The 17,076-nt window shown below is 47.8% G+C and overlaps 1 protein-coding gene across 1 annotated transcript; it reads left to right on the forward strand.

Annotated features, from left to right (window-relative positions):
- Nucleotides 1–245: 245 nt before the first annotated feature.
- On the forward strand, nt 246–15,793 carry bag4 (BCL2 associated athanogene 4). The gene is made up of 5 exons (XM_078565664.1): nt 246–419; nt 3,306–3,413; nt 8,560–8,952; nt 9,984–10,319; nt 11,870–15,793. The coding sequence occupies exons 1-5, from the start codon at nt 267–269 to the stop codon at nt 12,368–12,370; spliced, it is 1,491 nt and encodes a 496-aa protein (XP_078421790.1). The 5' UTR covers nt 246–266; the 3' UTR covers nt 12,371–15,793.
- The last annotated feature ends 1,283 nt before the right edge of the window (nt 15,794–17,076 follow it).

The raw sequence follows: 17,076 nt of genomic DNA on the forward strand, positions 1-17,076 counted from the left end.
GTGACAGACAGTGACTGTGACAGGGAGTGACTGTGTGACAGAGTGTGAGGATGGAGTGACAATGGGCGTGTTCTCTTCAATTTGATTGACAGTTCTTCTCAACCTCTCCCTGAGCCTGGCCCGCCTCTGAGCCCTGTGATTGGCTGAACCTTGTGACGATCGCGCAGTCTGATTGGTGAGTGTGGTTGTCAATTAGTGATCAGTGTGGGGGAGAGCGGGGTTGTTAGGCCGGGCCCGGTGGAGACAGAGTGAGTGAGTCTGTCAGCATGGCCGCCGAAGCCCCGGGCGGCCTGGCCACCCTGCCCCGGGGCTGGGAGATGAAGCGGGACCCGCACAGCGGCTGGCCCTATTACATCGACCACAACACGGGCACCACCACCTGGGACGACCCGAGGCTTCGGAGCGGCCTCCACAAGCAGGTGAGAGCGGGGCCTGGAGACTGTCAGGGCCGGGGAGCGGGCTGAGCTGCGCCGGGCCAGGGCGGCAGGAGCGGGGCCCTGAACGCATTAAAGGACAGGCACAGACCCGCAAGGCGCATGCTCACCACTGCAAATTTGTCGGCTCAATTTTATTACAGCTTAAAGGCAATGTCTCCCCGCCCCCCCCCCCCCCCCCAATCCCATTGACACTGGGCAGCCCCACCCCCAATCCCATTGACACTGGGCAGCCCCCACCCCCAATCCCATTGACACTGGGCAGCCCCCACCCCCGATCCCATTGACACTGGGCAGCCCCCACCCCCGATCCCACTGACACTGGGCAGCCCCCACCCCCGATCCCACTGACACTGGGCAGCCCCCACTCCCGATCCCACTGACACTGGGCAGCCCCCACTCCCGATCCCACTGACACTGGGCAGCCCCCACTCCCGATCCCACTGACACTGGGCAGCCCCCACTCCCGATCCCACTGACACTGGGCAGCCCCCACTCCCGATCCCACTGACACTGGGCAGCCCCCACTCCCGATCCCACTGACACTGGGCAGCCCCCACTCCCGATCCCACTGACACTGGGCAGCCCCCACTCCCGATCCCACTGACACTGGGCAGCCCCCACTCCCGATCCCACTGACACTGGGCAGCCCCCACTCCCGATCCCACTGACACTGGGCAGCCCCCACTCCCGATCCCACTGACACTGGGCAGCCCCCACTCCCGATCCCACTGACACTGGGCAGCCCCCACTCCCGATCCCACTGACACTGGGCAGCCCCCACTCCCGATCCCACTGACACTGGGCAGCCCCCACTCCCGATCCCACTGACACTGGGCAGCCCCCACTCCCGATCCCACTGACACTGGGCAGCCCCGTTTCCCACTGACACTGGGCAGCCCCGTTTCCCACTGACACTGGGCAGCCCCGTTTCCCACTGACACTGGGCAGCCCCGTTTCCCACTGACACTGGGCAGCCCCCACCCCCACTTCCCATTGACACTGGGCACCCCCCCAGTGCCATTGATGCTGGCACATGCACCCCCAAACTGCCCCCCCAATCCCATTGACACTGGGCACCCCCCCCCCAGTCCCATTGACACTGGCACATGCACCCCCAATACCCCCCCATGCCATTGACACAGGACACCCCAAATTCCCCCAGTCCCATTGACACTAGGCCCCACCCCCAAGCCCCTGATGCCATTGACAGTGGGCGCAGCCACCCAGTGCCATTGATGGTGGGCACAACCCCTACCCCCTGCAGTGGCTGAACCAAGTATCCAAGTACTCGGCTCTGCAGCCGTAGGTACCAAAGTGGTATTCAGCCTTGGGAGGCACTGCATTCCAGTGGATCCTTCCCCCACCTCCAGTCACCCCAATCTCTTCGGCTATGGGAGGCACTGCATCTCAACAGATCCCTTCCCTCCGCATCCCCAAACTATTCGGCCATAGGAGGCACTGCATTCCAGAGGATACTTTTTCCACTCGTCCCCAAACCATGGGAGGCACTTCATTCTGGTTGATCTATTTCCCCCATGATTCCTCCATACCGTGATTCAGTGTTGCTCCAAGCTGATACTTGGAGCTGTTTGATTTGTATTCCTTTGAGTAGAGATGATTGGGAGGTAACCCAATTGAGATTTTTGAAAGGTTAAAAGGTTTGGAGAGAGGAGGTACAAGGGAACCCAGATCCAGGTGATTGCATCTTAAAAGGAGCAATAGACGACTATGAAATTGGGATATACTTTTTTTCTCACACACAATAGAATACTTAAACTCACCTCCCTTCCAGAAGACTGGCTGCTGGGACAGTTGGAGCATTCAAGACTGGAATCGATAGATTTTTGTTAGGAAAGGCTATCAAAGGACTCGGAGGGTAGGTGGTTAAAGATGTACGTTAGAATGAATGGGTGGGGCGGGCTTGGACAATTGATCTACTCCTGAGCTGGTGTCATAGTGACAGTCATGTTGGTCATGTTTTTTGTGGGGACGGGGCATCCAAATTCTCCCATGAACCCAGAGTTGATATAATCTCGCCCCAAAAGCTGTGCAATCATTTTCTTTGCAAATACCTCGACAATTGGAAACTTTGTGTTGCAAACATGTGCCTTGCGCCCTTGCACTTTCTGTTTCAGGAGCAGGAGGAAGTGACGGCAAGGGGCCCTGATTGCAGTCAGAATGATTATGATTGAGGTTAACAAACAAAGCTATTTTATGTTGTGCCTTTGTGCATTTACTTCATACTGAAGAGCGTCTTCGATTTTGTTCAGAGGTTTATTTCAGAGTGCTTCCGTGACCATTATTCGGACTGCATGTTTGCTCCTGTTTTCAGACTCCACAAGGCAATTCTGAGCTCCCCGTCACCACACGATGACAGTCTCTCAAGCAGCACAAGTTCAGCCCATGTCACCGCATGGGCACAGCTTTCCATCATCAGCTGACTGCATGGATAGATAGATATTTCCAAACTCTTTGCCTTCCTGTTCTTTTGAGAGTAACATGAACCAAAGGCTGCATGAGGACAAATGTTTTTGTGCAGCGAATGGTTAGGATCTGGAATGTGCTGCCTGAAAGTGGTGGTGGAGACAGGTTCAACCGTGGTTCTCAAAAGGGAGTTATCCAAAGAGTAAAGATTTGCAGGGAGATGGGGACAAGGGGCTGAGTGACCTCCACTTGTACTGTAACCATTCTCTGATTGTATTCTATGAATGAACACTTCAATGAATTTAATTTGGAATTTTTTTTTTTAATTGGTCATTTTATTCCTTTCAACATCATTTGACTGCTTTTTGTATTGATTTCCTCAAAGGTTGTACTTTGCACACTTTACTTCAAAATCTTTTCTTCCCCTTTCCTCCTGTTTTCCAGGAAATGCCTTATCCAGGATATGCCTCCAATTACTGGTATCCCACCGGACCCCAGACTCCATATCCGAGTAACTATTCTCAAATGATGGACCATCAAATGCCTCCGCAAGTAAGAACCTTTTTTCCCTTTTTATTTCCCCAGCAGGTTTAAACACAGCAAGTGATTGAGTCTCAATTCCAGTCGAGGAGTTCGGATGGTTTATGTAGAATATTGTGAGGAGGCTAGGAAGTAATCAAGCATTGAATCTAGGGCATAACTTGCCCCAGTCCAACCATGATCTGACCAAAGCATTGGATCAGGTTTTACTGGAGTGGGGCCTCTGACTGTGTGCCCTGTTAGTTAGGCTGCCTTCACACTTGAGCTCAGATTGCTTTCTGCTGTAACTTGCTGGAAGTGCCAGCATGGTGGGAGCAGCAGGGTAACTGGGACCTTGGTGAATAACAGGACCAACAATCTAAATCCTTAAGCAATGAGATTTCAAGGCTGTGGAAGAAACAATAGAGAAGGGAATCAGGTGAACTTGACTCAAATCAGTACAGAAATAGAGGGAAAGAGAGTTTGGATTAAGGGACAGAGAAAGTAAGCAATTATTCAATAGGAATTCAAAATTTCTAGCAACATTTTGCTACCTGCAGGAATAAGATTCCACAGTTTAAATTGTTCCTGTTCTGGGTCCGAGAGGTTGAGTGACGATGCAGGAATATCAAAGAGCTATTGAGTGCAGGCCCTGACTATCTGCAGCCAGCTTATTGGGCAATTAATGTGAAAATCTAGTTATTTCTCGAAGCCATGGGGTGACTGAGGGTGAGCAGCTGGTGACAATTCTGCAGGGTGTCTCCTCCTCGCTGATGAGTGTCTGGACACGTTACACATCAATAATAACCAGGGCATTAAACTTGCCATGTGGCAGGAAACTCTGGCCCAATGCCATCAGAAGCTGCCTCAACCGATGTAACCTGGCCTGCCAGTTACACCCCTCTCCACTGCCGCTCCGACTAACCCTCGGCGTTTTGTTGGACCCTGACCTCTGCTTCTGACCCTGTTTCTGCTTGGTGTTGAAGACCACTCACCTCCACCTGAAACCTTGCTGATCCTAGTGCAGCCTGTCAGCCGCTGAAACCCTCAACCCCTGCCTTTCTCACCATCACCATTCCAAGGCTCGTCCACCGACTGGTTTCAGTCATCTCGGCCACACACTCTGCAGTTTCCTCCTCCAATCTCTATATTTCCCTCACCTTTTTAAGATTTTAAAATCCATCTCTTCAGCCAAAGCCCTGGTTGCCCCGCTCATGTCCTGGCACCCATTTTCCTTGTGTCTCTGTGAAACACCCGTGTAGGTTTGATTTCCCCCAAAGTATGGAGCTTGCTTTCTGCCTTCAAGATGCTGTCTAAATGCAGGTGGCATTGGGACAACATTAAATGTAACTTTGTAGTGATACTCCGTACATTTCTGACTGTTAGTCTCGGGTTTAGTTAGTGGTGTGTGCATTTGAAGAACTCCAAATGACTTGGTGCCATTCGTTGGATTTGGAAAAAAATTGGTGTGTCTTGTGATCACTTGCAGATCTTAAACCAGCCTGCTATTGTTTGAATTTCTTTTCCTCCCTCTTTCTGCATCACTGTCTCTTGATCCTTCACTCTCTGGGGGCTCATTTTAAGCTGACTCACCCCCCCAACCCCACCCCCCGCCTCCACCCCACCCCACACTCTGCCAGGCTCTGGTTCAATGTCCGTCCACTTTCCACCCCACCTGATCAACTTCCATGGAGAGCAATGTTGGAGGGGAGTGGGATTGGTGGCATGCAGGATAGAACTCCTCCCTGCCCAGGTGATGTTAAAATCGCCTCCTCCCTCCCGCTCTCGCGCACTTGCCCCCTCTCGCACACTCTTTGTTCTGAGTAGGAGACTATGTGATCAAATGTATGGTGGTCAATGAATTTCCAATCCTGTTTGAGCCAGTGACAAGGTTAGTATGCAGGTACAGCAGGTTATTAGGAAAGCTAATAGAATGTTATCATTTATTGTGAGGGGAACTGATTATAAATGTTGGGAGGTTATGCTTCAGTTATACAGGGCATTGGTGAGACCACATCTGGAGTACTGTGTACAGTACTGGTCTCCTTATTTAAGGAAAGATGTAAATGCATTAGAACAGTTCAGAGAAGGGAAAGTAGACTAATACCTGGAATGGGCGGGTTGTCTTATGAGGAAAGGTTGGACAGGTTAGGCTTGTATCTACTGGCGTTTAGAAGAGTAAGAGACGATTTAATTGAAACCTTTAAGATCCTGAGGGCTTTTGACAAGGTGGATGTGGAGAGGATGTTTCCTCTTGTGGGAGAATCTAGAACTAGGGGTTTAAAAATAAGGGTTCACCCATTTAAGACAGAGATGAGGATTTTTCTCTTCGAGGGTTGAGTGTCTTTGGAACTGTCATCCTGAAAAGACAGTGGAAGCAGAGTCTTTGAATATTTTAAAGGCATAGCGAGATAGATTCTTGTTAAACAGTGGGGTGAAAGGTTATCGGGGGGAGGCAGGAATGTGGGGTTGAGGTTACAATCACATCAGCCATGATCGTATTGAATGGGGGAGCAGGCTCGAGTGGCCTACTCCTGCTCCTAATTCATAAGTTCGTAAGGTTCCGATGCCTTTGTTTCAGCACAAGTTCAGTTCCACAAAGATTCTTCCTCTATCATGAGAACATTCAAATCTTTACTGTGAACAAATGTTTGATGTCCAGTTCTGAAACATGCACCATGACAGAGCTGAACCTCCACCTTGAACAGTTTTCAGATCAGTGATAGCCATTGATGAAGAGCTCCAAAGAGCTGAGAGCAAATCAGAATTGGGCACTTTTTTTGTTGGAGGCTGTTTGGAAATTGGCCTCCTCATGTCATGACTTATTCGTGTTGGCTGTAATGCATATTCAGCCGGTTCAATTTTCATTGTATGGAGCTGAGTCACTGAGTTGAAATTGCATCGTTTTCCACACCTCCCCCTCGAACAGATTAGTGAACTGAGATAACACTCGGGTGAACAGTGGAGACTGAAAAGAGAGTGAATGTGATCTAGGTGCCAACTTGGTGCCTTTCTATCCCCTTATTTTATGGTTCAGCTTGGATCTCAGTGAGCTACACCACAAGTGCCAACCTGTGCTCTGCATGGATCCTGACTCGCAGCCCAGACAGTACAGTTGCGACATGTGAGAGCAGAGGGGAGAAAATGTCCTGACATTTTCTTGTTCCAGCAGTTTCCCTGTCAGATCTTCAATGCCTTGTGGCTTTGTATTGCTTTGCATGTGTCTGCTTGGAGAATGATCTCGAGACTGGCAGAGAGCCACCCCGGGCAGTGCTGAGGCATTGTCTGGAGAGGCTGCAATGTGAAGTAGATTATTGGGTGTGAACACAGTGACAAGGATCTGCAATTGGGCTGAGCCAAGAGGAGCTGCTGACTAACTCGACCTTCGCTTTGCGGTTGATGAATCATCTCAAGATAAATTGACCAGCAGTCATGAATCAGTTCCCATGACATTGTTTGGCAGTCTCCACCCAAAGTATATCGTCACTAAATCATATTTGTATGAAGAGTGCAGTTCACAGTGATAAGTCAAAGCCTTTGAATGGTTTCACTAAATGCAGCAGCGACATGTTAAGAGTCCACTTTCTGACTGCTGACGAATCGAACTATCAGTGACAGTATTGGTCAGTTTGGTGATCAGGGATACTTCCTGAGCTGTATTGAAGTCTGCAATCTTTAACATGCACCTGGACCAAGGGGACAAATTACTGCTCGCTTACTTTGCATTCTAACCACTGTCCTGTTGTCCTTGAAGCCACATGCTGTCAAGTCGGACATTCACCAACACACGCCACCGTTTCCAGCCATTCCCTCAGGCTGGAGCAGACTGATTGCAACCTCGGCTGAGCTTCTTACCCCATCTTCTCCATCACAAAGACCGCCTTGCTAACGTCAACCTGCCTCACCATGTCTGCTGCTCAGAGCCTTGGCTATGTCTCTCCAGACTTGACTGTCCCAGTCTTCTCCTGGCTTGGTCTCCAACCATCCACTATCTGTGAACATCAGCTCATCAGAAACTGCTGCTCATACCCTTTTCCCCCATAGCATCCCTGTCCTCATTGACCTACACTGTCTCTCAAATGTCAAATTCTCACCTTCCTGTTTAAATCCCCATTTGACCTGGCCCCTTTAACCTTCACACCCCACCCCTCACTATCGCTCTGGCCATTTGTGCAATCAATCCCCTGCACTTTGAACTGTGGAGACCCCATGAGCAGGGGAGAAACCATTCCTATACCTCCATGTCCAGCTTTAAGGCTCTTCTTAAAATGCTGATGTTACCTTGGCATCCATTTTATAATCCGATTACACCTCTGTAAAATGCTTTGGAATGATTTCCTATGTTAATTGTGACGTATAAATGTGAGTTCTTGTTATGTTTGACACCTCTGGAACTGCACTTTGGAGTATTTCAGCAAATCACCTGCATGGACAAGCCCCTCTTGGGTATATGGCCTGGCACCATACATCCCTTTCACAGGTTGACCTTCAGATGGCCTCTGAAGCCAGATCGTGAACAGTTGTCCACCCTAGTAGCCCTGTCTGTATTGCTCTCATTCACTTTCCATTAACTCACGACTTCCCCAGTGTTCTTTCGTGGCCCCCACACTCTGTCCCAATCTGGCATCTCTCCTCAGCTCCAATACTGGTGAACCTTCAGCACCCTCCTTCCTGCTGTTTTTCCAGCTCCCTGTCTGCTTTCAGAAACCAGCCCCTCGCCCAGCTCTTTGCCCATGCCTTCAGTCCCTAATCCAGCCTTTCTGATTCCCTTTCTCCCCTGCTCATTGCCCACCAGACCCTAACTCTGTGATGTCTCCCTGTCTTGTGTGAGGTTTGTAATGTTTAAAGGCAGCTTGTTGTTGCTGCTGCAGCTGCAGTGACCTCACAAATGCAGCTGCTGGTATGTTCCTGCTGTTATGTCACTAAGCCGGAACTCAGCGATGCCACAGCACAGGGAGTTCAGCAGAACGGACCTGCTCCAGGAGCCTCATGTGGTCATTGGTTTGCAAGTGTAAAAAGTGGTAACTGGGGATGGTTATTTCCCTTTTCTAATTTTGAGAAGTAGAATTTTACTGCATTGACACCATGCTGTCAAGTGTGATAACTGATTGTACATTCCCTTGGTGAACCTCTTTATCGTTGACTCAGTGGATAATCTGTGTACGTTTCCTTGTTTCAGGGGATAGTCAATGGTGTTTTCTCTTCTGGAAGAGCTTCATCGCCAGGTCGCATTCCAGGGAGCTCTTGGTATCCACGCGGACCAAGTGAAAGCATATCACCTGAGAGCATTCCGAGCGACAGCATCCAGCAGCAAGCCTACCCCCAGCATCAGCAGCACCCCCCCCAACATCAGCAAGCCTATCCCCAGCACCCCCAGAATCAGCAGGCCTATCCTCAGCACCTGCAACAGCCCCCTCACCCCACTCAGCAAGCCGGCCTGCCCAGGCCTCCGAGCAATGGGCAAGCTTCCTCCGCACAGTGGGCCCATTCTCAGACTGGGCCACCCTCCCAGGCAATGGCGTCAAGGGCACAGACACCAGCTCACACAGCTTATTCAGCTCAAGGACAGCGGGTAAGTGTTGGCCATTGAGGGATGCGTAAAGTCTGACCTGGGGTACATGTGTAAAATTCGACATGCTTTAATGAGAGCAGCTGAGACGTCGGTTAATGAACTGCACTGTAAATTGTGTCCAGTTCTGGGTGCCAGACTTTAGGGAGGATGTGAAGGCATCAGAGAGAGTGCAGAAAAGATTCACGAGAATGGTTCCAGGGATGAGGAACTGCAGCTATGTAGATAGATTGGAGAAGTTGGGACTGTTCTCCTTGGAGAAGAGAAGGCTGAGAGATTTGAGAGAGGTATTCAAAATCATGAGGGGTCTAGACAGCGTAGATAGGGAGAAACTGTTCTTATTGTGGAAGGATCGAGAACGAGAGGGCACAGATTTAAGGTAATTGGCAAATGAAGCAAAAGCAATATGAGGAAAAATTTTTTTGTGTAGTGAATGGTGAAGGCCTGGAATGTATGCCTGAGAGTGTGGTGGAGGTAGGTTCAATCGAAGCTTTCAAAAAGGAATTACTGCTACCTGAGAAGGAAGAATGGGCAGGGTTACAGGGAGAATGGCACTAAGCAAATTGCTCATTCGGAGAGCTGATGCATACACGATGGGCCAAATGGCCTCCTGTTATGGCGCTGTAAACGTTGTGGTTCTGTGGAAACACAAGGCTCACAAGCCTTTAAAAACTGAATTGAAGTGAGTCGTGTAACAATACCAACAGCAACTTGGATTTAGATAACTTTTGCACAGCAAAGTGTTCTAGGTACTTAACAAGAGCAATATTGATAACAAACCTTTCTGATACTGAGCCACCGAGGAGTTAGCAGGTCACTTAAAGCTTGGTCTTAAGAAGCATCTTCAAGGAGGATGAAGAGGCAGAGAGGTTTAAGGGCAAATTTCAGAGCTTAGGACCTATGTAGCTGAAGACATGGCCACCAGCAGTGGGCCAATTCAAATCCTTGGCCCTATGGTTTATTTGTGTTGTTAAGGCTCTGCTGCAGATTTACCTTTAGATAAGAAGTTGTGTGTTTTGTTTCACATTGAACAGGAGGTGTATGATCAACAGCCCCAGTACCCTGTGACGGCCTCACAGTACCACTTCAGAAACCCTGATTCAGCCCCCCAACAGCCCATGTACCCTCCCCAGCATCAGCCTGCACCTGGCCCACAAACTCAGCCCTGGTCACCCTCGACACCAGCATCCTCTCTGCCATCAGCAGGACTACAATCCCATGACCTCTGGGCCCAGACACGAGCAGCAGGGCTACCATCATCTGCGGAGCAGTTCCCTCATGCGATGCCAGCTTTCGGGAGCAGTGTTGTATCAGGACCAACTCCTGGGTGGCAGAGGCTTAGTCCGTCAACCTCTATGTATGAACAGAAGGTAAGACCATGCACAGCCTGTACACGGTAGGAACTTTGCGCAGCAGCATGGCTTTAAATGAGCTCCTACAGTGAAGACTTGGGAAACTTGCCCTATCCCCATTAGAGGTGGTTGAGGAAAATAGTTCATCATGGGTTTGCCTCTTTGAAATTTGCGAATTTGAAATGATTAAGAACAGGGCAGCAAAATTGAGGTTTCCCAGAGTTTGAAAATGCATCATCCACTCAGATGTGGGACTTTTTCAGTATGTGCGAGTTTCCTTACTTCATTTCCACAACCAGGGAGTAGTGTCAGTGTAAGGTTTCCTCCTGTGCTGGGTAGGGGAAAGCAGCAAGTTGAAAGACAGGAGACTTTAAATGGAAAAAGAGTTGGTGGCGCAGAGCCAAAGGGAGTGGTAATGGAACAAGTAAAGATACACATGATGTGTCCAGAGGTGGTGTAAATGGCAGAATAGTGAACAGCTGCTGCCCAAAACCAAAATAAAACGCACACCTACAAAGACATAGGGAACGAAATAGGAGCAGAGATTATGGTCTGAAATTGTTGAACTCAATGTTGAATCTGTAAGGATTAATCGTACCTAAATTCCTCGAGCTTATGTTGAGCTTCAGTGGAACACTGTGGCAGGCTGAGGATAGGGAGGTCAGTGTGAGAGCAGGGTGGAGAATTAAAATTACAGGCAACTGGAATCTGGGAGTCACACTTGCGACCTGAACAGAAGTGTTCCACAGAGTGGTCACCTGATCCCTGTAATCTCTCTTTGGTCCAATCACAGACCTGACCTTGTTTTTTTTCCCACCCTTTTTCCCACCGCCCCACTTCACAGATCCAACTTGCCACAGTGCTGATGAAAGGTCATTGACCTGAAACATTAACTCTCTTTCTCTCTCCACAGATGCTGCCTGATCTGCTGAGTATTTCCAGCATTTTCTACATTAATTTCAGATTTCCAGCACCCACAGTATTTTGCTTTTGTATTCCATTGAGAACCTGTTTTGAGGTGGTCCCTAATCAGAGTTATACGTGTGTGTATGTGCATATGTGTGTGTGCGTATGTGCATATTTATGTATGTGGCGTGTTTTTTTTTTCTCTTTCTGGTGTTTCGAGGCAACGATGTCTTATTCCAGATTCCTTCTCCCCTGAATTTCCTGTCAAAAGGTGACCACAGTCTGCACACGATCTCTTTCATTTTACGGTGAAATTTAATTTTAATTTTGAATTTTAATCTTGGGTGTGATCCAATGGTAAAATGTGAATAGGGCACTTTTCCCAGAAAAACTGCTGGAACTCTCGAATACCATGCCCAGACAGCAGGTGAGCTTGCTCTAATCCCAGGCAATAAACGCAGAATTTGACATTTCCACATATGATAACCCAGTGGCTCTTGCTATTAATAGATGCAGCCGCACAGAAGTGAACCATTTCAACGTAATCCCCGAATCCCATTTTGTGAGAACTGAATTAGATTTACTCAGTCACTGGGAATCAGTGGACTGCCTCTGTTTAAATGCTCCTTGTTATTTTCTAAGCAGTCATGTCTGTCTTCTAGGATCTCCCATATCCCTTGAATCACCAGGACCTTCGATCTCGTCTCAGCAACACTACCTACCTAGGGAGCGACCAGCAGCCCACAGGCTACATCCCGGCCCAGACCGCAGACCAGCTGTCAACCACGTCCCATGGGCATAGGATTGAGTACAGTGCTCCCCCCACTGTGTACAAGACCCGTGCAGAGAACAAGAGTGCCAGAGAGAAACCTGCACTCCCTGCAAACAATGGGATGGAGCAGACTGAAATAGCTGCCCACCCTGGCCACGTTAAAGTGGAGCAAGTCTTGAGCAACGTGCAGCAGCTGGAAGTGGAGGTGAATTGCTTTGACGGGAAGAGGGGAGACAAGACTTACCGTCTCCTGGAGGAACTTCTAACCAAGCAGCTCCTGGAAGTGGACTCGGTGGAAACCAATGGTCAGGAACACATCCGGCAGGCTCGCAAAGAAGCTGTGCACAAGATTCAGGGGGTGCTAGAGAGACTGGAGAGTATGGCAGGGTAGAAATCCAGGGCACAGAGAGGCTAGTTGGCCAGTCACTGTCGGTAATAGGAATTTTGAATAAAATTACAGCACTGGTCATTCACCAGATAACCTGGATTGACTCACCAGGACAATGAGTTCACTGCTGCAAGTAAAACCCTGACACCACTGTGTAGAAATCAGACTTAGTACAGGTTAGGCAACTGATTTGACTGGCAAATACACTAGAAATAAACCCAGTGTGCGTGGGCAATAATCTGTACGTGAAGATGGAACCATCCAAATGAAGAGTCACTTTAAGGGTGAGCATTGTAACAAAACGTGACCAATTTCATGAATTTCTCTTTAAGGCAAATCTGTACATCTTTGTATCAACATCAGACTGATTAAAGCCTTTGTTGCATCCATTAAGTAAAATGATGATAATTTCACTGTGCGGTGGTGAAAGCAAGAGAGGCCATGTTCAAGGTGATTGAGCCCCATTCTAAAGAGGATACGGTGATAAACCAGCAAATTGTTCTTTCTTCAGGCTGTGTTTGGGCGATGCTGTTGGGGAGCTAATGGCTTTTTTTTAAGCGCGCTATATCAGTAACGTCGCTTTCACAAAGGCAGCTGCATTGACCCCACTGAACACAAGCCATATTCATTTTGCAGATAAACAGCACTGTGCAGCAGAGTCTGGTTCCGTTGGTGCTGGAACGAAAAATCCCAGCGGATGAGTTCTGACCATTTCCACTTCCCTCCCCTGGCTCCTGGTCGAAGCTGAATACTGCTTGGAAAATTAAGTTACAAGGATTTGTCAGTAAAGTAAGCAAGAGTGCAAAACCCTGCAAGTGCGTAGATCTCCGAGAAAGACAGCGACTGCTGGAAACACAGCAGCTCAGCTCGCAGCTGTCGACAGCAGCCACATGAAGAGCAGCAGTGCTTTAGTGGACTCAGTCCTGTTGAATGGCTGAAGGCTGATTCATTAACCTGTCTATTCTCACCCCACATACTGGCTGGCCTGTGTGGCAACAGTGCTTTCAGTTTTTGCTTTGACACTGTCCTGATCTTTCATTAATTGAAGTTAGATTAAATAAATAATAAGCCGTATGAATGGTGGTGCAAGTGATCTGGGTTAGGTAGGCTGTCCCACTGCCAGGGGGAATAATGCGAGATGTTTACTCATCGTCCGTGGAGATGGTTAGTGTTCAGTGTTGGCTTGCATCCCTTCCTTGTACTGCTTGTTGATTGAATACAGTACAGCGAATATCAGATTGTCACAGGTATAGATCAGACCGCCCCCTGCAGCAATGTTGCTCACTCTGCTTACCAATGGCTGCTTTCATATTAATTGTAAGCATGTGCTTCAGACTCAAAGTGAATTAATGATTTTTTTTTTTGACAAGACTTGGAGCATTAGTTACTGGTGCTTCCCTATGTCACGTTTCTCCTTTTCCCTGACCACCACCTCCAAGTTGATCCGTGGATTTGTAGGAGGAAGTAGGTGCTGTGTGGGGAACGCACACATTGGACAAGTCGGGCTGAGCACTTTCGCTCTTGAAGATCACAGGGTTAGTGCTGTCTGCATAAGTGGAATGTCACCTTACAGCCTGATCAGGAATATGAGCCTAGGGCCTGTGTTTTTTTTTTGGCAGGAGTGGGAAGAAGTGGCCATGTATCTTCCGCTCAATTTTTTTCCCTCCCTTTGACTTCTCTAACAAGGTGAATGGGGCTGGGATTATAAAGGCCATCCTGTCAGTGGGGCACAAAATGGCAAGTTAAAATAAATCCTAAGGTGTGGTAACCTGCCATCAGAATAGAGCAAGCCATTTATTGTGCCCTTGTAGAAAGCTCAGTTCCTGTTTTATTCATTTTGTTCCACTTTCCCTTTTTTTTTTCAAATTAAAAGCCTGCCCGCTGTCTGCGCTCTCCATCGACAAGAGGTATCTGCAGCACCTTTCACTCCACAGGTTTAGGATTCATGCCGTCTGCCCCACACAACGACAGAGTACCATGGCTGGGCTGAGTAATCTATCTTGTAACATTCTCATTACACTTGGGAGGGACCTTACGGAGCTGGTTGTCAGTGTACCATCCCCAGAAGCTCTCAGCTCTCACCCTTTCCTTTGATACCTGACTAATCGGCCAGTGCTTGCTGTATCGCCATGTTAGTGGGGGAGAGGACGGAGAGTAAGCAAGGCCAGTGTACCTTTTCAGAGCCAAGTGTGTAATTTTCCATCGCCAAGACTTCATTACAGATTCTGAACAGCTGGGCCAAGAAAGTGCTGTGCCGCTTGAACAAGAGGAGGTGAAAGCACAGAGAACTCCCGCTCCAGCGCTGCCCCTGGCAATGGAACATGTTGGGAGTATGCAGAATGGACATAAACTGAACTCCGTCAGAAAGCCTTTAAGAAGCAGCGGGTAAAACCATAGATGACCATTAAATATTCTGAGACGTGGCTCCTCCTTCCCCTGCATATCCCCCACCCACCCCCAAACACTGAAAAACAATAGCAGTAATTAACAAAAAAGGATGTATTTGCATGCATAGTTTCTGGATAAGTTGATTGACTCTGATCCCCACTGCCATAACATAGGGGTACTCAGTGCAGGTCATCTGTCCAGAATACATTTAGCTATAGCACCCATCTCCTCCAGAAATTCTCTGAGTGCTTTCGATTCTTTCAAGCCTGCTCCTTTCTCTCCAATATAAGCCTGTGTAGCAAACCATCCTTCTGATGACTATAATGGATAATGTGTGTGAACTTGCAGGAGCCACCATCCTACGCTTGTGAAAATGACTGTCTTTGGTTGCTTAAGGAATGGGTGATTATTATGACTAGTTGTGGGGTAGTGTGAAATGTCTGTTGTCCTTTGGGTACACCAGGCTATATGCGGTTTTATATATAAATAGCTATATTCTATATGCATGATGGAACATTTTATATTTTGTTAACACTTTGAAGAGCAAAGTTTATTTGGAACAGAGCATGGAGTAAAACCATATGAATCTATATGCACGCACACCCCTAATTCTGGAGCAGTGGTACAGATCTTGATTCATTCCAGCATTCTAGTTTTAGCATCTGCTTCAGGAGTGCAGTCAAAATCCACAAGAGTCTTTTCATCACTTAGTTTTCCTTATCAATTTTATTGTGTAACTATCTCAGGTATATTGCCGTTCTTTGGTCAGTTAAAAAGAAATTTAAAATGGTAGTGGGTCTCACTTGTTTCGAAAGAGGTGATAATGTTTCTAAAAATTAATTTTTTGACAAGAATTATATCTTTGATATCAAAGCAACAGTGCTTCTTTGTGGAGTTGGCTGAACTGTTTGTTAATTGTGTGCTGCTGTTCATTATCCTATTGTCGTAATGTACTCTGATGTATAAGTATTGAAGTATGGTTGTCTTCCTCTCCTTAACTCACACTGATTTGTGCAATAAACGTCTGCTTGTGTTTCATTCTGTCGTGTATGTTCATTTATGCTTTGTTGTTAAAAGTCAGTCACGTAGCTGGCACAACAGTATCGCGTCTTACTCAGGAAGAAATCTCCAGAGAAGCCCAGGCTGAGAACCATAGAATCTTACCACAAAGAAGGAAGCCATTTGGCCCACAGTGCCTATCTGGATCTTTGGAAAGAGCTATCCACTTAGCCCCACTGTGAGTGATGTGGAAGAAGGTGAATTGTTAGAGCACAGAAGGAAGTTGTTCGGCCTAACTCTCTGAATGAGCAATGCTGAGTGCCATTCTCCCACCATCTCCCCGTAACCCTGCACACTCTTCCTTAGTAGATAATCCAATTCCTTCTTGAATGCCTCGATTGAACCTGCTTCACCACACTTGGGCAGCACGTTCCAGACCTTTACCACTTGCTGCATGAAAGAGTTTTTCCTCATGTTGCCTTAGCTTCTTTTGCCAATTGCACAAGTTCTCGATCCTTCCACCAATGAGAACTTTCTCCCTGTAAACGCTGCCCAGACTCCTCATGATTTTGGACACCTCTATCAAACCTCCTCTCAACCTTCTCTTCCAGGAGAACAGTCCCAATTTCTCCAATCTACCTATGTAACTGAAGCTCCTTATCCCTGAAAGCATTCTCGTGAATCTTTTCTGCGCCCCTTCCAATGCCTCCACACCTTTCCTAAAGTGTGGAGCCCAGAACTGGACACAATCAGTGGCGGATTTACCATTAAGTAGACCTTGTGGTGGTCGCACAGGGTCCCCCACAAACAACAGGGGACCCCAAAATGCAGGACAAATCTGACAAATGCCTGAACTTAATAAGCGTTGCAAGTCTGTGAACTGTGCTCTAAACCTGGTTTTCTTTTTTTGAAGTAGTCTAGCAAAGAATTTTGCTTCACCATTTTTTCACTGTCTTGGCAACTAAGGGGAATCGTCATTTACCAAAGTTTGTCTGCTCGCCTAATTATCCAGTTGAACAAAGGCACCCTCCCCCGCACTTTGCAACAACGCCCATGATTTGTCACCAGTATGAAATAGTTCAAAATCTTGTTTTCACAGAGCCTGATTAAAAATGTGGGGTTAACTGCATTGAACCTAATTGGGTGGTCCACGGTCCACCCGTGTGCTACGCCCTGCTCTTTCAGGCATTTTTAATCTGCCTAAAATCAAGGCCAATTTTTTTTTAAGCAATATGAGGCAACACAATGAGCCTGGCAGTCAAAAACACAAAATGAAGGCAAGGCCAGAAGATGAAACTCAGCAAAAAGACAGTGTGTCGTCT

Source organism: Cetorhinus maximus, chromosome 20, assembly GCF_964194155.1.
Source record: "Cetorhinus maximus chromosome 20, sCetMax3.hap1.1, whole genome shotgun sequence".
NCBI classification, from domain to species: Eukaryota; Metazoa; Chordata; class Chondrichthyes; order Lamniformes; family Cetorhinidae; genus Cetorhinus; species Cetorhinus maximus.

Coding starts and splice junctions, on each gene's coding strand:
- bag4 (XM_078565664.1), top strand. CDS start 267: ATGGCCGCCGAAGCCCCGGGCGGCCTGGCCACCCTGCCCCGGGGCTGG. Junction 8,953..9,983: donor ATTCAGCTCAAGGACAGCGG/GTAAGTGTTGGC, acceptor CACATTGAACAG/GAGGTGTATGATCAACAGCC. Junction 10,320..11,869: donor CCTCTATGTATGAACAGAAG/GTAAGACCATGC, acceptor TCTGTCTTCTAG/GATCTCCCATATCCCTTGAA.